This window comes from Bos indicus x Bos taurus, chromosome 17 (assembly GCF_003369695.1).
Source record: "Bos indicus x Bos taurus breed Angus x Brahman F1 hybrid chromosome 17, Bos_hybrid_MaternalHap_v2.0, whole genome shotgun sequence".
Classification (NCBI taxonomy): Eukaryota; Metazoa; Chordata; class Mammalia; order Artiodactyla; family Bovidae; genus Bos; species Bos indicus x Bos taurus.
The window spans coordinates 18,780,154-18,804,687 of record NC_040092.1 but is presented as its reverse complement, the minus strand read 5'-3'; the positions used below and the strand labels follow the sequence as shown (position 1 = coordinate 18,804,687).

At 44.3% G+C, this 24,534-nt stretch overlaps 2 protein-coding genes across 4 annotated transcripts in view; one reads left to right on the top strand and one right to left on the bottom strand.

The window, feature by feature from the left end:
* P2RX7 (purinergic receptor P2X 7) overlaps positions 1-17,344 on the bottom strand; it is a 60,670-nt gene extending 43,326 nt beyond the window's left edge. The window contains exon 1 of the mRNA XM_027566820.1: positions 17,101-17,344. Within this exon, the coding sequence (XP_027422621.1) occupies positions 17,101-17,225 (125 nt within the window). The 5' untranslated portion in view covers positions 17,226-17,344. The remainder of the gene's footprint in view (positions 1-17,100) is intronic.
* Positions 1-24,534, top strand: part of IFT81 (intraflagellar transport 81) — a 223,822-nt gene that overhangs the window by 68,566 nt on the left and 130,722 nt on the right. The window lies entirely within an intron of this gene.

The following is a 24,534-nucleotide window of genomic DNA, read 5'->3' as shown; positions in this document are numbered from 1 at the left end:
TTCTAACGTTCTCCCTCTCAGAGGTTATCACTGTTGAATATTTGTGCACATGTTCCTGAAGCCTCTTTATGCCCCCACCTAGACACACAAACATGGCTACACTCTACATGCTATTAAATAACGCTGGTTTTGCTCAATAATATGTTATTAACTCTTCACAATAGTAGTGCAAAATGGATGATAAAGATGGATCTATGATATGTACCCACTTTGAATGGTTACAGGGTATTCTAGTGTTTAGGTTGGAACATATGAAATTGCCCATTTTGCAGACAAAACAATAGAATATTGGCAATTCTATACGGTTCAGCCTAAGAAGTGAATTGTGAAAATTTGCCAGCTGTTCTCTTACTGATGGATATTGAACTAGAACTTTTGTTCAGTTTTGTAAACATTTTCGGTAGTCTTGATATAGCTTTTACTATGTGTCAAGCACTCTTCTAAGCATATATTAAGAACAAATACTAACTCTTTCCACCCTCACCTGCCCAAAAGTAACCCTGTAAAGAAGGAACAGTCTTACCATCACCTTGCTGCTGCTGCTGCTGCTAAGTCGCTTCAGTTGTGTCCAACTCTGTGTGACCCCGTAGACGGCAGCCCACCAGGCTCCCCCATCCCTGGGATTCTCCAGGCAAGAACACTGGAGTGGGTTACCATTTCCTTCTCCAATGCATGAAAGTGAAAAGTGAAAGTGAAGTCGCTCAGTCGTGTCTGACTCTTAGCGACCCCATGGACTGCAGCCTACCAGGCTCCTCCATCCATGGGATTTTCCAGGCAAGAGTACTGGAGTGGGTTGCCATTGCCTTCTCCGTACCCTCACCTTATAGCTGAGCAAACTGTGACACCAATAAAGTGAGCCCAAGTTCACATAGTGCTGTAGACTCAATGTTTGTGACCCCCCACCGAAATTCATAAGTTGAAACCTAACCCCGATGCAATGCTATGAGAAGGTGGGGCCTTTGGGAAGTGAGTAGGTCACAAAGATGGAGCACTTATGAATGAGAGTAGTGCCCTTATAAGAGGCCCCTGAAACAGCTTACCTCTTCTGCTGTGTGAGAATACAGCAGAAAGATGGCCATCTGTGAACCAGGAAGTGGGTTTTTACCAGAAAACATATCTGATGTTGCACTGACCTTAGAATTTCCGGCTTCTCGAACCATGAGAAATAAATTTCTGTTGTTTACAAGCCACTCGGTCTTTGGTATTTGTTACAGTGAACTAAGACATGTGGTAAGTAGCAGCATTAACTCCTAGCTCATGCTCTGTGTGCTATTGTAAATGGAAGTGCTTTCTTCATTTCTTTTTTAGGTTGCTCATTATTGGTATGTGGAAACATGACTGATTTTTGTGTGTTGATCTTGTGGCGTGAGACTTTACTGATTGGTTTATTAACTTTAATGAGTTTTTTGTGAATTCTTTGTGATTCTCCATATATAGTATTTTTTTTTTTTTTGGCTATACCAGGTCTTCATTCCAGCTCACAGGATCTTTAGTTTCAGTATGCAGACTTCTTAATTGTGGCATGCGTGGGGGATATAGTTCCCTGACCAGGGATTGAACCGGGGGCCCCTGCGTTGGAAGCCCACAGTCTTATCTACTGGACCCTCCAGGGAAGTCCCCTATATATATGATCTTATCATCAAAGTATAGTTTATGTCTTCCTTTCCAACTTGGATGCCTTTTATTTCTTTTTGTTGCTTAATTGCACTGGCTAGAATGTCGAATATAATTTTGAATAACAGGCATTTCAGTGGTAAAAACCCTCATCTTTGTCTTGCTCCTGATCTTTGTCGGTGGGGGAAACCCTCAGTCTTTTGAGGCTCAGTCTGTTCTCTTCAACACTATACTTCAATAATTCTCTACTCTCCCCTTTCATGTTGCCAGGCACATGTTTACCCAAGAATCTTATCACACCTCAGGTAAATTTTACACCTTAAGATAAGTCTCTGAGTCAAAGGTCATGCACATGTATTTTATGTCAGTTCACTTTACCAGACCACAACAGCTTGAACCATTTCATGTTTCCACCAACAATGCAAGAGTGCAGGCATCACCTTTTAAAAGAGCCTTGACAAACCAGTGTGTGGTTGTGTGGGCTTGGCTGGGATACTAAAGAGTCTGGATACTGTCTTAGGAGTACAGAGCCAGAGGGACTTCGGCTATTATTTTGGCTGCTGCTACTAAGTCGCTTCAGTCGTGTCCGACTCTGTGTGACCCCATAGACGGCAGCCCACCAGGCTCTCCCGCCCCTGGGATTCTCCAGGCAAGAACACTGGAGTGGGTTGCCATTTCCTTCTCCAATGCATGAAAGTGAAAAGTGAAAGTGAAGTTGCTCAGTCGTGTCCGACTCTTAGTGACCCCATGGACTGCAGCCTTCCAGGCTCCTCTGTCCGTGGGATTTTCCAGACAAGAGTACTGGAGTGGGGTGCCATTGCCTTCTCCGATTATTTTGGAGAAGTGGAGAAATGTAATAGCAGGCTGAAGCCATTTGGAAAGTGTCAAGTAGAAAATGGACCACAGGGCAGAACTCTAACCAAAAGGAAAAAATTACAGGGAGATAAATTTTGGTTCAGTGTAAGGAAGAAATGTCTAATAATTAGAACAGCCCTAGAACAGAACAAGCTTTCCCTGTAGCTGCTAGCTGGTGACACTGATGATACTGACAACAATGATGATAATTTTCATTTATCCCATGATCTCCCTTTCTCTTGAGTCTCCTCTCCATCTACATTTCAGCATCAATTTCCCATCTTAAAAATAAAGCTTCCCTTGACCCCACATTCTTCTCCCACTACTTGCTGCCTCTCTCCTCCTTTGTATCCAAGTCCCTTGAAAAAGTGAGTCACCACATCCATTTCCGAGTCTCCATTCACTCCTCTGCTCACTCCAAACTGGCTCCCACCCCTGGAACTTCTATAAATCCTCTCTTGTCAAGTAAACAACAACACCATCACTGAATCCAGTAGACATGCCATGGACCTGATCTTCCTGGAATTCTCAGCAGCATTTGATACCAGTGACCATGCCTCCACTTTTCCCCTCGCCTTCCCAAATCCACATTCTCCTGACCTTCTTTGGATCTCCATGTTTGCCCTTTCTGAGAATCCTTTGGTGACCTCTGTGCTTTTCATCACTTAAAGGTTAGAATTCCTCAGGGGTCTGTTCTAAGCCCTCTTGTCTTCTCATCTACATCCTCTCTTGCTGGTCAGTTGCAGCTACTGCCATGGTTCTAGTTAACCATTTTTATGCTGGTGATATAGAAATCTACATCTCTAGCTCCATTTTCACATATCCATCTATCAAATAAGTATCTACATTTGTTTGTCGCATAGACTTGCGCCTGTAGTGCCTTCAGTTCTGAATTCATCTTCCACCCTAGATGGGCATTTTCCCCGCTTCACATTTCCTATCCCCCATAAGTTCTTCTACCACCCATCAGTGGCCCAAGCCAGAACATGGCGAACCGCCTAATTTATCCTTTCCCTCATCACCCCCATCCATTCCATTGTCAAATCTTATTGTTATGTCTTCCTAGCATTATTCAAAACCATCTACTTTTCTCGTCTAACTCCTCATTCCAAATCACTGTGAACTCTCACCTGGATGGCCCGATATTCTCCTAAATGGTCTCCCTCCCTCTGTTTGTACTCTTACCTCCTCCATTTTCTACGGTACTTCATGGGGAGCTTGGGCTCTGGGTTCAACATCGGCTCTATCACTTACTACTTACATGACCTTGTGTAAGTTACTTAGCCTTTCTTTATTTTTTCTTTAATTTTTAGTTGCAGTGGATCTTCATTGCTGCTCCATGGCTTTCTCTAGTTTCAGTTCATGGGCTTATCATTAGGTGGCTTCTCTGGTAGCAGAGCACAGGCTCTAGGTGCACGAGCTTCAGTTGTTGCAGCATGGAAGCTCAGTAGTTGTGGCACACGGGTTTAGTTACTCCTGGCCCAGGAATCGAACCTATGTCACCTGCCTTGGCAGGTGGATTCTTATCTACTGTACCACCAGGGAAGTCCTACTTAGCCTTTCTGAGTCATCGGTTCTTCTTCTATAATTAGGGGATATTAGATTTATATTGGGCTTCCCTGTTGGCTCAACTGGTAAAGAACCTGCCTGCCAATGCAGGAGATGCAAGAGACGTGGGTTCAATACCTGGGTCAGGAAGATCCCCTGGAGAAGGAAATGACAACCCACTCCAGTATTCTTTTTTTTTTTTTGATGGAAAAACTATGGGCTTCTACATTGGCCTTATGACTCCTCAGCTTTGTGTATAGGTGTATGTCCGTGTGTGTGTGTCTGTGAGTGCACTTGCACTCACATACATGGGGAAGCTTCTTAACTGCTTTGAACCTCAGATTCCTTGCTTGTGAAAAGGGGATATTAAAGTTTATCTCATAGATCTGTTGGAAGATTAGATGACCAAAGAAGCACTCCAGTATTCTTGCCTGGAAAATTCCATGGACAGAGGAGCCTGGTGGGCTACAGTCCACAAAGTTGCAAAAAGTCAGACATGACAGAATTATATTGGCCAGGGTTCGTAGTTCTAAACAACAGAGTCCACTCTGCCAAGTTTAAGAAGATTGTCTAGAAAACGCAAATCTATACAGGTAGGGTATAAGTTAGTGTTTGCCTGGATCCAGTGGGTAGGACTGGGGAGTGACTGCAAATGGGAATGAGGGATCTTATTGGAGTAATGAAATATTCCAAAACTGAATTGTGATGATGGTTATCCATCTTGCAAATTTATTAAAAAATCATTGAAGTATATGCTTTAAATGGGTGACTTTTATGATATAATAAATTATACCTCTGTTGGATCACAATAAACTGTGGAAAATCCTGAAAGAGATGGGAATACCAGACCACCTGACCTGCCTCTTGAGAAACCTACATGCAGGTCAGGAAGCAACAGTTAGAACTGGACATGGAACAACAGACTGGTTCCAAATAGGAAAAGGAGTACATCAAGGCTGTATATTGTCATCCTGCTTATTTAACTTATATGCAGAGTACATCATGAGAAATGCTGGGCTGGAAGAAGCACAAGCTGGAATCAAGATTGCCGGGAAAAATTTCAATCACCTCAGGTATGCAGATGACACCACCCTTATGGCAGAAAGTGAAGAAGAACTAAAGAACCTCTTGATGAAAGTGAAAGAGGAGAGTGAAAAAGTTGGCTTAAAGCTCAACATTCAGAAAACTAAGATCATGGCATCCAGTCCCATCACTTCATGGCAAATAGATGGGGAAACAGTGGAAACAGTGGCTGACTTTATTTTTGGGGGCTCCAAAATCACTGCAGATGGTGATTGCAGCCATGAAATTAAAAGATGCTTACTCCTTGGAAGAAAAGTTATGACCAACCTAGATAGCATATTAAAAAGCAGAGGCATTACTTTGCCAACAAAGGTCCGTCTAGTCAAGGCTATGGTTTTTCCAGTAGTCATGTATGGATGTAAGAGTTGGACTATAAAGAAAGCTGAGTGCAAAAGAATTGTGCTTTTGAATGTGGTGTTGGAGAAGACTCTTGAGAGTCCCTTGGACTGCAAGAAGATCTAACCAGTCCATCCTAAAGGAGATCAGTCCTGGGTGTTCATTGGAAGGACTGATGTTGAAGCTGAAACTCCAATACTTTGGCCACCTCATGTGAAGAGCTGACTCATTGGAAAAGACCCTGATGCTGGGAAAGATCGAGGGGAGGAGGAGAAGGGGACGACAGAAGATGAGATGGTTGGATGGCATCACTGACTCAATGGACATGAGTTTGGGTGAACTCCAGGAGTTGGTGATGGACAGGGAGGCCTGGCGTGCTGCAGTTCATGGGGTCGCAGAGTTGGACATGACTGAGTGACTGAACTTAAACTGAACTGAAAGTTGTTTTAAAAAATAAAGGAAGAAGGAGATTTTAAAATGACATTAGGTAATTCATACAGTCTCTTGGTAGACCAAAAACCCAGCTTGCTGAAACAATGCACAGCTAGGAACAACACCCAGAGAACAGGTACTGTTCCAGAGAAAAGACTCTGCCAGCCACTGCCGAGCCATAGGTAGAAATTCATGCCAATAGTGTTTGAGTGCCAGAATCTTAGTCACTGCCATGCCCCAGTGAGCTCAATGCCTGGGGCCACATCTGCTATAGGAGGCTGAATAATGACCCCAAAGCTATCATGTCCTAATCCCCAGAATTTATAACTGTTACCCTGTTTGGGGAAAAGGTCTTTACAGATGTGATTAAGGATTTTGAGATGGTGAGATTATCCTGAATTAGGTAGGCCCTACATGCCATCATATGTGTTCTTATAACAGAGAGACAGAGGGACTTCCCTGGTGGTCCAGTGGTTGAGAGTCCACCTGCAAATGCAGGGGACACAGGTTTGATCCCTGATTCAGGAAGATTCCACATGCTGCAGGGCAACTAAGCCTGTGAGCCGCTACTACTGAGACTGTGCTCTAGAGCCCTTTAGCCACAGCTACTGTGAGCCCCTCATGTCCTAGAGCCTGTGTTCTGCAACAAGAGAAGCCATTGCCTTGAGAAACCCATGGACCGCAACTAGAGAGTAGCCCCCACTCTTTGCAACTAGAGAAAGCCCGTGTGCAGCAAAGAAGACCCAGCACAGCCAAAAATCCAAAAAATTTTAATTAAAAAATTAAAAAAAAAAGAAGATTTCATGCACACATACATACACACATACAGGAGAAAGGTTCATGAAGGTGAAGCAGAGAGTCAGAGATGCAGGCCTTGAAGACTGGTGTGATGTGACTACAAGCCAAGGAATACAGGCCACCCCTAGAAACTGGAAGAAGCAAAAAAGTCTTCTGTAGAGCCTCTGGAGGGAGCATGGCCCTGCTGACCTCTCAGTTTTGACCTAGTGATACTGATTTTAGGTATCTCCAGAACTTGGAGAGAATAAATTGTTGTTTTATGTTACCGGGTTTGTGGTTGGATTGTTCCAGCAGTGACGGGAAATTAACAACTGAGAACAAGTGGAGGCAGGGGAACAAGTGGAGGCCCACATACTGCTTATTTAAACATTTGAAAGTCATAACAGACTTTCTGGGGATTCCCTTATGTGCTTTTTATTTTTGCTTTTTCCTCTCTGCTTTTAATATTTTTTCTTTGTATTTAATTTTTGATAGTTTGACTGATATGTGTCTTGGCATATTTCTTCTTGGGTTTATCCCATATGGGACTCTGTGCTTCCTGGACTTGATTGACTATTTCCTCTCCCATGTTAGGTAAGTTTTTGACTATATACTCTTCAAATATTTTCTCAAATTCTTTCTCTTTCTCTTCTTCTTCTGGGACCCCTATAATTTGAATGCAGTGCATTGAATGTTGTCCCAGAGGTCTCTGAGACTACCGTCAGTTCTTTTTTCTTTTTTCTGTTTCATGGCAGTTCCTTCCGTCATTCTATCTTCCAGCTCACTTATCTATTCCTCTGTCTCCTTTATTTTGCAATTGATTCCTTCTAGTGTATTTTTAAAGATATTTATTTACTTTTGACTGCACTGGGTCTTATTGCTGCTCCGGGGCTTTCTCTAGTTGTGGTAAGCTAGTTGCTAGTTATACTCTGTAGTTGCCATGTGCAGGCTTCTCATTGCAGTGGCTCCTCTTGTTGCACTGGCTCTAGGGTGCACTGGCTTCTGTAGTTGTGGTGCGTGGGCTCAGTAGTTGTGGCACCCAGGCTCTAGAGTGCTGGCATCAGTACTTGTGGCCCACAGGTTTAGATGCCCTGTGGCATGTGAGATCTTCCTGGACCAGGGATTGAACCCATGTCTCCTTCATTGGCAAGCAGATTCTTAACCACTGGACCATGAGGGAAGTCCCTGAGCCTTTAAAAGTAGGGAATTTCCTTTGGCTGGTCCCAGAAGAGAGGTCAGAGATTTGAGGCATGAAAACATTGTGCCATCACTGGCTTGAAGATAGAGGGGAGCCACACGATAAAAAATGCAAGTGGTCTCTAGGATCTGAGAGTGGCCCCTGGCTAGCAGAGCTCTGAGTCCCATGATGGCACAGAATTGAACTCTACCAACAGGGAGAATGAGCTTGGAAGTGAATTTTCCCCCGAGTCCCAAAGTGAGAACTCAGCACAGCATAACACTCTGATTTCAACCTTGTGAGACCCTGAGCAGAGAACCCAGCCACGCCAGGCCCAAACTACTGACCTACAGAACTGTGAGCTAATAAGTGGCAGTATTTTAGGTGAGTTTGTAGTAATTTGTTATGCAGCAATAGAAAACTAATACAGTCCCACAGGCTCCTTACTCCATAGGGAAGCTCACAGCTAGCAGAGGGCCAGGGTGGGATCTCTAAACATGGGGTCCAGGAAGTGGCCCCTATGGTGTCGGTCAAGGCTGGTATCAGCCCCATACATTCCTTCAGATGAAGTCTGCTCATGCTCACCACCCCATGTTATTTCCTGTGTACCGAACCACTGTTGCATGGTGCATATGTTTGAAAAGCCTGGGTCTCATGCCTGTGTCCTAGCTGCAAGGGAAGCTGGGAAATTAAGTTGTGACATACAGTCAAGAGGTGGAATCCATTACCTGGGAATTTCCCAGTAGTTACGCTGTTCAAATCATGGTTACACATTATGAGGACCAATTCTTTGGGTTATTTACAAGGATCAAACAGGCTAATACATGTCATAAGCTAAGAACAGAATCTGGCCCATGCTAAGCACTCAGTAGTACTCAATAGATGTTGCCATATTGAAAGTAGAATGCTTCCTTTAAAATGAAATTATGAACCCTCAGTATGAACTCTGAATCTATAAAACCCTTAATGTTTCCTTTATGGTTGGAATTTGTCATAATAAAATGTTGACAGTGGGGTAGGAAAGACTCTTCTTCCTTTCTCAGTGTCCTCAGGATGAAGTTCAAGCCTGTTCCCAGTTGGATTCCTGCTGGCTTCTCTAGTTCCACTTCTCTGGCATTTTGCACACCAGTCAGTTGACATGTGTAGTAGTGTGAATAATCTATGTAATCTGGTCCTTGCTCTTCCCAGCATGGTGCTCAAAACCCAGGGGGGCTGGGAGAGCTCTACCCTGGTGGGAAGCGGGGCTCGAGTGTGGTGCCCAGAAGCCTGTCGGTACATGATAGCCGGTCCACAGAGAGGCCTCTGCCATTCTGCACTGAAATAAGAAAACCAGGACAACAGGACAAGCTCTTCATAAAGTGAAAATCATTCACTTAAAAAGACCATCTTTTTTTTTTTTTTAAAGACTCTGTGCTTCTAGCTTTTTCAATGTTTTGGTTTAGACATTAGTGAAGGGAAGCTGAAATATGGTAGTAGTCGAGGTGTTTTAATAGTTTGACATAGTTAACAATGTTGCGTTAGTTGGCAATCTAGCCTCTTCTTGGTCTTTTATGTTGATAAAAGGCATCATCATCCACCAATGAACCTAGATTCATCTTTGCCTTCTAGAAAATCTGTCAGTTCCACCTCTAAAACATAGCCTGTTTGCTCACTTCTCTCCAGCTGCACTGCCCCATTCTAGTCCAAGTCACCACCTTCTCTCCTCTGGGTGGCTCCAACAGCCTTCTTACTGGTCCCATCACTGCCCCTTTTGCCCCCCAACAATCTACAGTCTGCACAGTGGCCTGACAGTGCTTTTAAAAGCGTGAATCAAATGGTTTCACTCCCTTGTATAAAACTTTCTAGTGGCTTCCCATGGCATTGAGAAACAAATCCCAACCCTGGCCCCTGCCTACCTCTGTCCTCAGCTCCTGCTCCTTCCTTCTCACTCACCAGGTTCTGGAACACGCTGACCCTCTGACTGTTCCTCTTTTTTGCTTCCATTCATTTGTGTTTGCTGGTCTCTTGGCCTCATATATAAGGTGGCTCAATTCTTCTCCTGGAGGGGGTCTCCTCCTGAAGTGGGTCTTCTCTGGGCCTTCCCATCTCTGTCTCATCACCCAGGAGCCCAGGGTGGGTTGAGAACATGGCAGATATCTTATGTTTCTGTCGCCCTCAAGTGGCAGGGGCCATGCCTGAGTTGGATTTGCCGCTCTCTGGCCTCTGGTGACTCTTTCCATTTAACAAGAGGAAATCCAGCCACACAAGTGTGTGGTCACCCTCCAGTAATGGGCAGCCAGCCAGGAGCTACATTTAATGATTGCAAATTAGCACAACAGCACCATCTCCATGGTGACAGACAGCCTAAGGCTGTGCAGGACAATGTTGCTTTTGCTACTGGCCTGGGCAGAGGCTAACTTGAGGGAGAAGAAGCAGTGGTGAGTAGAGTTTGTTCTCCTGTTTCTCTCTCAACCTTCCCTGCTCTTCTGTATTTATTGGAAAAGCTTCTGAGAGGACTAGTCTCTAGTGAAGAGGGATATCTTCCCAAGAAAACACCAATATCTTTTACTTCTCAGCTTTAAATCTTCCTATGACTTCGCAACTCATTCAGAATAAAATCCAAATAACTCAGAGTGGGCCTTCAAGGACTTGAATGATCTGTCCTCCCATTTCCACCCAGGTTACCTCTCCTTCAGTGTTCACTCTGCTTCTACCACTCTGACCTCCTTGCTTTTCCTTGAATACCCTATCAAGTCCTCACCTCAGGGCCTTTGCATTTCCTATTCCCTCGATCAGAAACACTCTTCTTCCAGATATTTCGTGACTTGTTCCCTTTCTTTGGGCAGATCTCAGCCCATATGCCTCTATCAGACATGTGCTCATTCTCTGTCCTCTTCCCTAATTTATTATTCTTCATAGCACTTAACACCATCAGACATTTTATTATGTTTCTGCATTTTCATATCATGTCTCTTTCCTCCATTAGAATATAATGCAATGAGTTGCCAGAACTTTGTTTCACTGACTGTTATTAATATAATCTCTATTATATTAATATTAACAGAGTCTGACTCATAGTAGATACTCTAAAATTTGGGGAATGGGGACTTTTCTGGTGGGCCAGTGGCTAGGACTCTGTGCTCCAAATGGAGGGGGCCCAGGTTCAATCCCTGGTTGGGGAACTAGATCCCACATGCCGCAACTGAGAGTTTGCACGCTGCAAGTAAAGATCCCGCATGCCACAACTAAGACCTGATGCAGCCACATAAATAAATATACAAAATAAATAAATATACAAAATAAAATAATAACATTGAGGGAATGAATAAACAGTGGAGAAAGACAAAATGATGGGATGCTCATCCCAGCCTCCATCATCATCCTTCACTTGCCCTGGTCAACTCAGAAAGACAAAGAAGAGCCTGGTGAAAAGTAAGAATGATTGGCTAAATATTGAGGAGACCCAGTGCCTGGGCTTTCAAAGTCTGACAGATAAGTACTTTAGCAGTATGGTTTGTGGGTTAAGGACATTGGTTTTGGACTGAAATGTGGCTTAGACGGTAAAGTGTCCGCCTACCATGTGGGAGACCTGGGTTCAATCCCTGGGTCAGGAAGATCTCCTGGAGAAGGAAATGGCAACCCACTCCAGTATTCTTGCCTGGAAAATCCCATGGACAGAGGAGCCTGGAGTTCATGGGGTCGCAAAGAGTTGGACACGACTAAGTGACTTCACTCACTCACTTTCTAACTGGATGACTTTTAATAATGTAACTCTATCTTTCATAGCTTCCATTTCCTTATCTGTGAAATAATGAAGAGAATACTTAAGTCCCAGCACATCAAATGAGATGATATAAATAAAGCTAACAGTAGAAAGAAGTTATCTTTATTGTCATTCAGGTGTTTGAATCTCAGTTTTCCTGGAGTGTAGTCATCATTATCCCATTCTTCCCATCTCATTGAGGCCAGAAGATGAAACACAGTATGTCTTGGAAAACCAGGAGCTGATTCTCAGAGGCACTTTCTGTTGAGAATACCAATGTCCCAGCCTTGACAATAATTTGGGGTAGAGTCTCCACAGGCCAGGTGCTGGGTTGAGACAAGCCAGGGATAGACCTGTAGCCTTCAGAAGTCCCTGGAATTCCTGGCTTTTGGAAAGACTTGTAGTGGCTCTTTGGTTTTTGTCTGTCTCTTCCTTCCACCCACTTTTCCTACTTCCTTTGGGATCCCCTGGAGTAGAAAATGGTAACCCACTGCAGTATTCTTGCTTGGAAAATTCCATGGACAGAGAAGCCTGGCGGGCTACAGTTCATAAGGTCGCAGAGAGTCAGACATGACTGAAGCAATTGAGCATAGCACAGCACAACCAATCAGAGTCTTTTCAGTGAATTTTTTGCCAGAGCTATCAGAAAAGACTTGTTTGTTCCTCTGGGATTGCTAAAAGGGGAGGATGTGGGGATTTGAATGTGACTAGCTACATAGCTACATAGAGAGCCTATTCAAGAAACAGAGCCAAGATGTGGGGAGAGAAATATAAATGAGGGAAAAAAAGTGTGTGGAGAGAGACCCAGCCCCCACAGTTTCACAAAGCTTGAACTTTTATAACCATCCATGTCTGAGAACAGCTCCGTCTCTTCCACTGCCCAGTTACGTGAGAATAAATCCCCCTATGTGCCTTGGTGGCTAACATGACTTAGGTTTCTGTCACTTAGTAGCCGAACAATTCCGCCTAACACAGTCCTATTCAGTATCCTCTTCACGCACTCCTGGAGCCCTGGAGTCTGGAGCTACATGATCTTGCCTGTAGCTACAGCCTTTGCCTTTGATTCTAAATCTGAACCCAGTTGCGAGGGACTGTGAGATGCTGATCAGCCTCTTGTCTTATTTCCTCTATTGCCTGCCTTGTACCTCCCTGTCTTCTTTCATTATCCTGACCCTGCCTTTTCAGCCAGTGTGTAGACAGCCTCTGAACCCAGGACCCCATGACCAGAATCCTCCCCCTGTTGCTATATATATCCTGAGTATTACCTAAAGCTGTCTGGATTTCCGCCTCTGGTCCACATCAGTCCTATTTGATGTCAACTACCTCCCCCCAATCCCTGTGCATCGTGGGTCTACCCATTTCACAGATGGCCTAGCTGCAGTTATATCAGCTTGAGGCCTCATAGTACATTGTAAGGCAGCATTTTCCAAGCTGTGTTCTATGGCAGGGGTCCCCAAACTCTGGGCCACTGACCCATACTTGCCGTGGCCTTCGGAAGCAGGCCGCACAGCAGGAGGTGAGCTGTGGGCCATTGAAGGAAGCTTCATCTGCTGTTCTCCATAGCTTGCATTACCACCTGAAACACAGCCTCCCACCCCGCACACCCACCCCCCATCCATGGGAAAACTGTCTTTCACAAAACGAGTCCCTGTGCCAAAAAGGTTGGAGACCAGTGTTCTATGGGACTTCATTCAGTGGGATGTAAATAACTATACGGTTAACATAGACGGGGGAGAAAGCAAAGCTGGAAATACTTTTTCTTCAGTTTTATATTTTAAAATATAAACAGTGGAGAAGCATTTTGTGTGGGGGTTATCTTGTAAAGTCATCACTTAAGGTAAAACTTGTGTCTTGTTAAAGTTGCCTATGTTTTAAATCCTTGAATTGTTCACTGCTATTGCTGCTGCTGCTGAGTCACTTCAGTTGTGTCCAACTCTGTGTGACCCTATGAACTGCAGCCCACCAGGCTTCTCTGTCCATGGGATTCTCTAGGCAAGGGTATTGGAGTGGGTTGCTGTGCCCTCCTGCAGGGGATCTTCCCAACCCAGCGATCAAACCTGGGTCTCCTGCGTTTCAGGCAGATTCTTTACCACTGAGCCACCAGGTAAGACCCTAAATTGTCCACAAAGCATAGCAAACAGATCTTCACTTCCCCACGAGTTCATCAGAGCCAGTTTTCCCTTCAGCTCTGGAACAAGCTGCTGTTTTTCCAGTTTTGCTCTCGGTGAAGGAGTTGGCTTATTTTAGGGGATATTTTGGGTGGAAAACATTCACAGGTAGAGTGGCAAGATGCTCACTTATGAGAAGTATGTGGGAACAGAGACTGAGGGAACCCCATCGAGAGGTTAGTCCTGGGCACCCAATTGTTGAATCATTGCACTGTTTAAATTGTGCTGTCTCCACAGATGTATAGAACAGTCTTTTGGACTCTGTGGGAGAAGGTGAGGGTGGGATGATCTGAGAGAATAGCACTGAAACATTTATATTATCATATGTGAAACAGATCACCAGTCCAGGTTCGATGCATGAGACAGGGTGCTCAGGGCTGGTGCACTGGGATGAACCAGAGGGATGGGATGGGGAAGGAGGTGGGAGGGAGGGTCAGGATGGGGAACACATGTACACCCATGGCTGATTCATGTCAATGTATAGCAAAAACCACCGCAATACTGTAAAGTAATTAGCCTCCAATTGAAATAAATAAATTTAAAAAATAAATAAATTATGCTCTCTCTCCATGCTCCTGTGGATCATGTACAGCTGAACTTGAGGGACTTAAATGCTCTTAAGATAAAATTCCACCATATGAAAGAAAAATATTTATCATTGTAAGATGTTCATATAATAATCTGTTCTTATATATACAATAATCTGCTTTTAAGACGTTGTGTGCTAGACCCAAGAATATGGGAAACCACATCACAGTGTGGAACTGTGATACGTGATCTATGTATTGACTCATAAGGGAGCATTTGCTAACTATGTTCTTTATTATCTGTTCAGTGATATCTGGTCTAAGTAATATGTTTTATTTTAGAATTTTAACATACATGCTTATTATTTGCCTGGAAAGTCCCATGGACAGAGGAGCCTGGTAGGCTGCAGTCCACGGGGTCTCGAAGAGTCGGACACCACTGAGCGACTTCACTTTCACTTTTCACTTTCATGCATTGGAGAAGGAAAGGGCAACCCACTCCAATATTCTTGCCTGGAGAATCCCAGGGACAGGGGAGCCTGGTGGGCTGCCGTCTATGGAGTCGCACAGAGTCGGACATGACTGAAGCGACTTAGCAGCAGCAGCAGCAGCAGCTTATTCTTTATTGAATAGTAAACATATGACTCAAATAATGATAATCCTGGTAATATTATTAAGAAGAAGAACTAACACTTTGGCCTGGCCATATGTTGAGTATTTTTCACAGCCGTTTTACATTTTATTAATTCTTTTCATTCTCACAACCATTATCCCCATTTTACAGATGAGGAATCAGACTCAAAAAAGTGAAGGATATTTGAATCCACATTTCCAGATCTCAAATCCAAGCATGGGCATGGTTACTTTAAAAGTCAAAGGAGAGAGCGTTTGTGAAAGTACCTATTATATTCAAAAAGATTATTTTTAAAAAAGAGCTATCATTTGTGAAGCTCTTACCCTGTGCTAGGCATCGATAAGGGCTTGTCAGGCCTTTTCTCGTGTGATTATCACAACAGTGCTATGCACAGATGCAGAAACTGAGGCTCTGAGAGGTTAAGTGACTTAGTCAAGGAAACTTAGCCAGGCTTATGAAGTAAGTTGCTTTAACCTTTAACTGGTAAACTGCATTGTCTCCCTAATAGATTCAAGTTATCATCATCACCACCATCATCACAGAGAGCAAGAGGGCTTTAGCCATTAGGGAATTGTGAGTCAAAAATCAAAGTGAAAACTTCACTGGTGACACAGTGGATAAGAATCTGCCTGCCAATGCCGGGGACATGGTTCAATCACTAGTCTGGGAAGATTCCACATGCCAGGAGCATCTAAGCCAGTGGGCCACAACTACTGAGCCCACAAGCCACAACTGCTGAAGCCCATGAGCTTGTGCTCTGCAACAATAGAAGCCAGTGCAGTAAGAAAGCCTGCACGCAGCCATGGAGACCCAGCACAACCAAAAATAACAATAAAATAAATTATTTTTAAAAATCACAATGAGTTAATAACTCACTAGGATGCCTATGCTCCAAAAGACAGACACTATCAAGTAATGATGAGGATGTGGGGAAAATGGAACATACATTGTTGGTGGGAATACGAAATGGTGCAGCTGCTGTGAAACACAACTGGGTAGTTTCTCCAAAGGTTAAAAATAGAGTTTACCGAAAGTGCAAGTGAAGTTGCTCAGTTGTGTCCGACTCTTTGCGACCTCATGGACACCAGGCTCCTCCGTCCGTGGGATTTTCTAGGCAAGAGTACTGGAGTGGGTTGCCATTTCCTTCTCCAGGGATTGAACCTAGGTCTCCCGCATTGTAGACAGATGCTTTACCGTCTGAGCCACCAGGGAAGTAAAGGATCCATCAATTCCATTCATAGGTACATACCCAAGAAAACTGAAGACATGTTCATACACAAACATTCATAGCAGCATCATTCATCATAGCCTGAAACTGGAAACAACCCAGATTTCCACCCCACAGTGGTATATGCATATAATGAAGTATTACTCAGCCAAAAAAGGGAATGCAGTAAAGATACATGTTCCAGCATGGATGAACCTTGAAAACACGATGCTAAGTAGAAGAAGCCAGACACAGAGGACCATATATTGCATGATTCCATTTATATGAAATATCCAGAATAGACAGATCCATAGAGACTGAAAATACAATAGTGGGTGCTTAGAGCTGCAGGGAAATAGATGGATGAAAGTGATGGTTAAGGGATGTGGGAGTGGTTTTTTTGAAGTGATGAAAATATTCTGAAATTGATTATGGTGATGGTTGCACAACTCTGACTATACTAAGAACTACTGAATCATATATACACTTTAAATGAGTGACTTGTTTGGTATGTGAATTCTACCTCAATAAGATGTTTTTTTAAAAAAATCAAAGAAGGTCTTCTTGACCCCTGGGAGGGCCTAAAGTGAATTTAGGTCTGATCCTATTCCTCCCTGGAGTGGTGATGACTCACATAGATGCCAGCCTTATACCAGGCGCACCCTGAATCCTTGATTCCTCTGCTGGAATCCAGGGTGTTGCCCTGCATTTTCCCACCTTTTCCGGCCATGCCCTGGCCCAGCTTGCCCCAGCAGGCCTGGGTTAGAACCCAAAGTGTCACCCTCCCTTCCCGTGGCTTTTTCTTGCAGCTGACTAGCACTGCTTCCTCCTGCCTGCTGCTTCCTCCCTCAACTCCCACTCCTCCCCAGCTGGCTGTCAGCCTCACATCTCAGATTTTAAAACCGCAAGGAATTCAGGATGTGCCCCAGAAGCTGAACCTTGGGGTTTTCTGTGCTGCTAGCCACTGCAGAGACTTAGGGTCATCCCACACCCTACTTACCCAATGTAAGAAAAGAGCACCACGTGGAAGAGCCATTTAATGGTGCCATAAGTCTTGCTTTGGATCCAGATGATTTTGTTTGTCTCATACTGGAAAACATCATTCCAGCTGCAGCAGGCTGTCATGGTGAGAGGCTTGCTCTCCACTTAGGGCTGGACCAGGGCTCAACCCTCCCAGTCCGGCCACAGCAGACCCTCCAGGACAAGGAGAGTGAAATGTCCGGATTCTTAGCAGAAGGTTTTGAGTTCCTCCAATGACGGCAGAGAGGGGGCGGGTCCTGGCAATGGCCCCAGAAGTGTCAGGGAATAAACAAGTGAAGCCAAGTGCTACGGATGTCCAGGCCCTATCTGGCCTCCCCCAGATGCCTACACAAAGATGGTGTTCAAAGGAAGGGCATTTTAAGAATTCTGCCTTATCCCCTTTTTCCTTTCACTATTTTTTGGCTCATTTCAGCTGGGTTAAAGGGACAGCCCTTTAAATGTCAGGAGACCCAGTGCTTCCACTGTGCCTTAGTAAAGAGCCCAGATCTTTCCATTGCCTCAAGGCCCACTCAGAGACAGATGAGTTCATTTCTAGAACCCTTTATTCAGCCCTAGATGTATGTGAATGCTGGATGAATGAGGTATCCCCATTCCTCACTCCCTCACATCTTCAAAACACTCTGTTCTGTTTTGCTGGGGGCTGGGTTTGGGAGAGGACTTTATTTCTATGGGGAATATTTCCTGCCAACCCTCTAGATCGACTTTCCACTCTGCTCTATGCCCTGGAGGTCAACCCATGACCTACCCAGTCAGCCTAAAAGAAACAAACCTGCCATCCAACAAAATTAGATTTATTAATCCATTCGATGAGGGCGTGCACATCATCAATCAAAGGGATGGAGTTCTCATCAGATTCTGGGAAAGGTGGAGTTTAGAGCAAATTCAAATGAAAGCAAGTTTCCCAGGTGGCTCAGTGGTAAAGAATCTGCCTGCCAATGCAGGAGCCACAGGGTTGATCCCTGGATTCCATAAGATCCCTGGAGAAGGGCATGGCAACCCACTCCAGTATTCTTGCCTGGAAAATCCCATGGACAGAGGAGCCTGGAGAGCTACAGCCTGTGGGGTTGCAAAGCGTTAGACGTGACTGAGCAACTGAGCACGAGCACGCACAAGTTTTCACAGGCTCAGAGCAAAGCAGGTTTCTATAAAACAGCCAACTTCAGACCTGGATTTCAAAATGGACCCAGGGCCCTGTTTCCTCGGAAGCAATAAAGCTAAGATAGATGTCGATTGTTGTTTCCAGAAACACTTTATTGGAAGTTCTATACCTGAGCTGAAAATCAAGGCTGCCTTTCTGTGTCAAGATGACTTAGGTTCTCCAGGCAAAACAGGAACTTTCATCCTTTTTTATTAATATTTATTTATTTGGCTGTGTTGGGTCTCAGTTGCAGCACGCAGGATCTTCGTTGCATCATGGAGGATCTTTCATTGTGATGCATGGACTCTCTAAATGTGGTGCATGGGCTCTAGAGCACTCAGGCTCGCTTGCTGCAGTACACAGGCTTAGTTGCCCCGAGACGTGTGGGATCTTAGTTCCCCAGCCAGGGATCCAACCCACATCCCCTGCATTGCAAGGCAGATTCTTAACCTCTGGACCACCAGTGAACTCCCAGGAACATTTCATTCTTACTGATGTAATTTCAAATAGCAAAGTTTCTGATAGTCTGTGATTTTAGAGGATGACGTTTCTCATTGAATAACAAAGCAGCAGCCACTCACTCAAAGATGGGGAGTATTATTACCTTGTGCATGCTAAGTCGCTTCAGTCGTGTACGATTCTTTGCGACCCCATGGACTGTAGCCTGCCAGGCTCCTCTGTCCATGGAATTCTCCAGGCAGGAATACTGAAGTGGGTTGCCATTTCCTTCTCCATTATTACCTTGTAGCTATACAGAAATGCTGTTTCTTGTTCCCTTTGCAGTGGAATTTATCCATTTCTGCTCTTCCTGCCTGCTAAGTAGCCGGGCAGATTTTTACTTTTCCAATCTGAGCTGATTTTTACTTTCTCACCTGCTGTGTCAGGGACTCCCTTACCTCCCAGCTCTCAGTACAGGAGGCAGGAGAACAGGAGGACAGTGAGGTTAGATATGTGTTTCCTTGGCTTCTCTCCACCCAACTGCACATGGTAGGGCTTCTGGGCACCACTCCCTCCTTTCCCCTTCAGGCTCAGATTTGATTGCCAGCCCTAGGGGGCTCACCATCCCTTACTGGTTTTTCTGAACTCTGCCCACACCTCCATAAATGGTCCCATCATTAGTTATCTTGCTGGAGTACACCATTGCTTTCCTGGCAGGACTCTGAATAATACAGTTATCTTCATCTGTGTGAAGAGGAGATCCACAGTAAAGCTTGATGGTTAGAGCACAGGTGCTGAGGGATGAGGGACTAATTGTCTAGCTTCTTTTTAAAATTAAAAATGTTTTTAAATTTGGCTGCTCTTGGTCTTGGGCTTCCTTGATAACTCAGTTGGTAAAGAATCTGCCTGCAACGCCTGAGACCCCAGTTCGATCCCTGGGTTGGGAATATCCCCTAGAGAAAGGAAGAGTACCCACTCCAGTATTCTGGCCTGGAGAATCCCAGGGACAGGGGAGCCTGGTGGGTTGCCATCTATGTGGTCGCACAGAGTCGGACATGACTGAAGCGATTTAGCAGCAGCAGCAGCAGTACCTCAAACTCTTGAATGAGCATTTAAATGCTCTCTTGACCCCATCCAACCACTGGGGAACCAGAAAATTCAGTCTCACTCTATATCCCTCATGTGCCCAGAAACAGAAGCAGAAATATTTAGTGAACAGTATTGATAACTTTTGCATCTTCTCTCTGGAAAATTTAATTCACACATATTGTTTTAAGAATCACCAAAAGCTAAAAAAAACGGGGGGCGGAAGGGTGAGAGGAGCAAATATGTCTATTATTTGTTTAACTCTGCGATATATAGCTAGAAACAGGTCCTCCTGTCTAACTTGGGGAGAGGCAGTGCAAATTTAAAATGTAGGTTCCCTTATTCAAAAATGAAGAATTTCAGGATGGCATCTGCAGGGCATCAATCCAAGCTCAGATCTGTTCTAAGCCTAGGTTCCTATGTGACTATACAGGTCTCATGTCCATGCAGTTGGCCATGTCTGAAATGATATGAGATGGTCTCCAGGGAGAGAATTGAGTATTAGTCCTTGTTGAGAGACTTACTTATTACCTTTCTCTGAAGTTTTCTCCACCCTATATATGCATTACCTTACCAAAACAAAACAAAACGCTGACAGATTTTAAAAAGTTGTGTCTCCAGACCAAACCTGCCTTTGGAATTCCACATCTGTAGTCTATGAAACTCCAGATCCAAATATCCCACAGATCCTTCAAATCACAACTTCAAAATGGGATACTTTCCCATGAAATAATAGAGCAAATAAGGATTAATGAGCGTGGAGACAGTAGAGATGGGCTACAGTGGTCTGTTGCCTGGTGAAGTAGGAGCTTAAGTCTTGAATGGAACGGAGGCTGGAGGGCTTGGGTGAATTTCTCTTAGTCAAGGGTGTTTGTGTGTGTTCCTGGTTACAGAATCAGAAAATCAAATGACTTCCTTCAGAAAAAAAAAGAAGGTTTTGTTGTTGTTGCTGTTGTTGTTTCTAGGAAAGACTGTTATCTCACAGAACTGAAATGCATAAAATGTGGCCCCAAATGGTGAGAACCCATCAGGAGAATAGGAAAAAAAATGTCCTGTGCTGAGGTTGCTCTTCCAATTTGTCTAAAGCTGTGAGGTTCCCTGCTCTGCATTTCTCTCTTTCCACCCACTGCATCTCTCTCTAAACGCTGGCCATCTCTGCTTCTCAGATGCTGTCATGGATAGAGGTCCACCATTCAAGTGATGGCTTCCCTGATAGTTCGTAAAGAATCTACCTGTAATGGATTGCAGGAGACCCCAGTTCGATTCCTGGATCGGGAAGATCCACTGGAGAAGGGATAGGCTACCCACTCAAGTACTCTTGGGTTTCTCTTTTGGCTCAGCTAGTAAAGAATCCACCTGCAATGCGAGAGATCTGGGTTTGATCCATGGGTTGGGAAGATCCCTTGGAGAAGGGAAACGCTACCCACTCCAGTATTCTGGCCTGGAGATTTCCATGAACTGTATAGTCCATGGTGTTGCAAAGTCACTACTGAGTGACTTTAACTTTCACTTTCACATTCAAGTGAAAGCCCAGATGAGTGCCAACTCCAGAATTCCAGGGGAGTGAATCTTAGGGTATTGGCTACCTTCCCTTCTTTCGCTATGCCACTTCCCCACTCCCCTTCCTGGGCTCACATCCCACATAAGCTACTTTCACCCAGATTCTGTCTCAGGGTCTACTTTGGGAAAACCAGTCTATTTCACCCTTCTCTACTGTTGTTAAGGAGTCAGAAACTTATTCTGAGAGCAATAGGTCAATTTCTAAGCAGCGCTGTGACATGATCTTGTTTTCACTTTAGTAAAATCACCCTGGCTGCACTGTGGAAAGTGGATAGAAGGGGCAAGAGTGGAGGCAGGCATTCGACCCAGAGAGGGGGCATTGTGACATAGGGGGGGCTGAGGACAGATCCCCAAAGAACCCAATACCATGGAGACTAAGCAGAGGCATCAGGGAAGGAGCGGAAGACCAAGGGCATGCATGCACTCTGAAGGCAAGGAGAGAGTGGTTCACAAAGAAGTCAGTGGCCACAGGAGATATTAAGAGCAATTATAATGCTGCAGGATTAAAGGGCACTAGTTAGGAGGCTGACGCACAGAGTCGGACACGACTTAGCAGCAGCAGCAGCAGCAGCAGTTAGGAGGCTGACAGGTAAATTAATGGAACAGAAGAGAGTCAAGTATTAAACACAGGATAGGCAGGAACTTAGTGTATGATAAAAGCATTTACAATCAGAGGAGAAAGAAATTACTCAAAAATGTGATCTCAGAGCATTTGGCCAGCCATTTAGAGGAGGTCGGTGGTGGGAGAGGGATGTGGTATTCTAACCTTTCATATTAAAAAAGATGTTCAGCTGTTTGAAATGTGATAGAATCATCAAAAGTGAACAGAATCGGCTACACAAAAGAGATCATCAAGCCACCATTCTGTTCACGTTGCACACACTTTGTGTTATGGTAGAAATGCAAAGATAATTGGCTGATTGTTTTGTTTTTTGAAATAACTGATAACTACACTACACCGGTAGCCGGCTGGTGCTTGGTTATTTCTTTCACTCAAACTTTGCCTTGGTGTCAAGTCTAGCATGGATTTGCAATGATAATAGCTGATAAGATGATGATGCAAGCCTCTTACTCTCCTTCAGGAATGCATTGTTTTAGCCAAGATTCACAGTGGTTTCTTTCCTGGTAACTGGAGCTACTAAAAGCAGCAAATCAATATGATATTTATTTTACCTTTATTTCTCCATAGCGGTTTCCTGTGAACCTGCCTCTCTAACACTCACTTCCTTCCTTCTTATCCCCCAGTTCATAATTCTCATAAGTTGGTCAAGAGTCTACTGCTCAGGGATGTCACAGAGTTAGGAGAAATCCTAGTGCCCTCTTATTCGACAATGTTTTTCTTTGAGTTACACTAAGTTGGTGTTGTCTAATACGGTGGCCAGGAGCCATGCATGGCTGTTTAAATTTAAATCAAATGAAATTTAAAATTCAGTTCCTCAATCTCACCTGCCATAATTCAAGTGCTCAACAGCCACATGTGGCCAGTGGCTGCTATATTGAAAATGTAGAATGTTTCCGTTACTGTAAGGTTTTATTGGACCACACTGCTGACTAATCTGTGAAATAGAGGAGAAATTGATGTACAGTTGCAGGTAAGTGAGAAAGGTCAGGGCAGTCCCAGTCAGATGGCATCTATTTTTTGTGTGAAATAAGAGGCAGAGAGAATAGGATGTGAGAGAATGGGAGGCAGAGCGGTAAGAGGTTCTGTGAAATAGAAGAAGATTCAAAACAGTTGCTATGGTAACCAGGAGAAGAGAGCCAACAAGGAAAACAGGAATTCCAAGGTAATATTGAGAATCAAAGACTATGAATGTCTTATTGCAACAGTCTACATTGACTAAAATTATGATAAAGGGCTGGGGGCCTTCCCACCTACAGGATTCACCTCCCACATCCACACCCAGAGACCAACCAGTGCTTGCCAAGTGGCTCAGATAGTTTTAGAGTTTGTAATCATTGATATCTACTGCCTTTATTCTGGTCTTTGACATTTGTTCCAGAAACGTGAGCAAAGCTACATCTCTGCCTCTCCTTCCACCAAAGTCACCCTTCTGCTGGGGCTTGTATCCTTTGCTAGCCCCACAGTGCAGGGCAAGAAGCTTCCTCTTTTCCCCCTAACTCAACCAGAGCCCTAAGAATGACTTGGTTCACTCAATGTATTCTGGGTGTAATTCCTGTATCCTTCTCATGGGTGCTGGATTTCTTTTATCCTAAGATCTTCTCTCCCAACCAAATACACATGCTCTTCTTGGGAGCTTTTAAAATCCATTTCCTAGTCAAGAACTGGCCACTTCAGGGACTTCTTTGGTGGTCCAGTAGCTGCACCCAATGCAGGAGACCCAGGTTTGATCCCTGTTCAGGACACTAGATCCCACATGCTGCAACTAAGATCTGATGCAGCCAAGTAAATATATACATATATTTGATTTTAAGAGCTGCCCAATTCAGGTGATAACTGAGATGTTCTGTAAACCTAAACACAGAGGATAGGGAAAGGGTGGGGGAAACTGGCATTCTTCTAATGGTGGATGGGAGAGAGGTGTGTGGGTTTTCTTCAAGACCATGGCCCATTGTTTTCTCCATCAGTCTTAGCAGGACAGGTATGAACACAGTACAGAAGGATATGTACATTGATCCAGGGCTGATCTTTTGCTGGGAGTTAAAAATTATGTCATTTAAGGTGATTTTTATGTGAAAGAAATAGAATGTTTGACTCAAACTGGCTTCATATGAAATAAATTATTATCTCATATAATAGGGTATTGAGAGGGAAGACAAATTTCAGAGTGGGTTGATTTTGTGGCTTGGCAACATCATCAAGGTTCTTTCTACATCTCTGCCCTACGATCTTTGTTGCTGGGTTAATTCTCAGAAGGGGCTTCCCTGGTGGGTCAGACGATAATGAGTCTGCCTGAAATGCAGGAGACCCTGGTTCGATCCCTGGGTTGCAAATATCCAATATCATCCCCTAGAGAAAGAGATGGCAACCCACTCCAGTATTCTTGCCTGGAGGATTCCAAGGACAGAAGAGCCTGGCTGGCTGTAGTCCATGGGGTCACAAAGAGCTGGACACAACTAAGCAACTAACGGGAGAAGGCAATGGCACCCCACTCCAGTACTCTTGCCTGGAAAATTTCATGGACGGAGGAGCCTGGTAGGCTGCAGTCCATG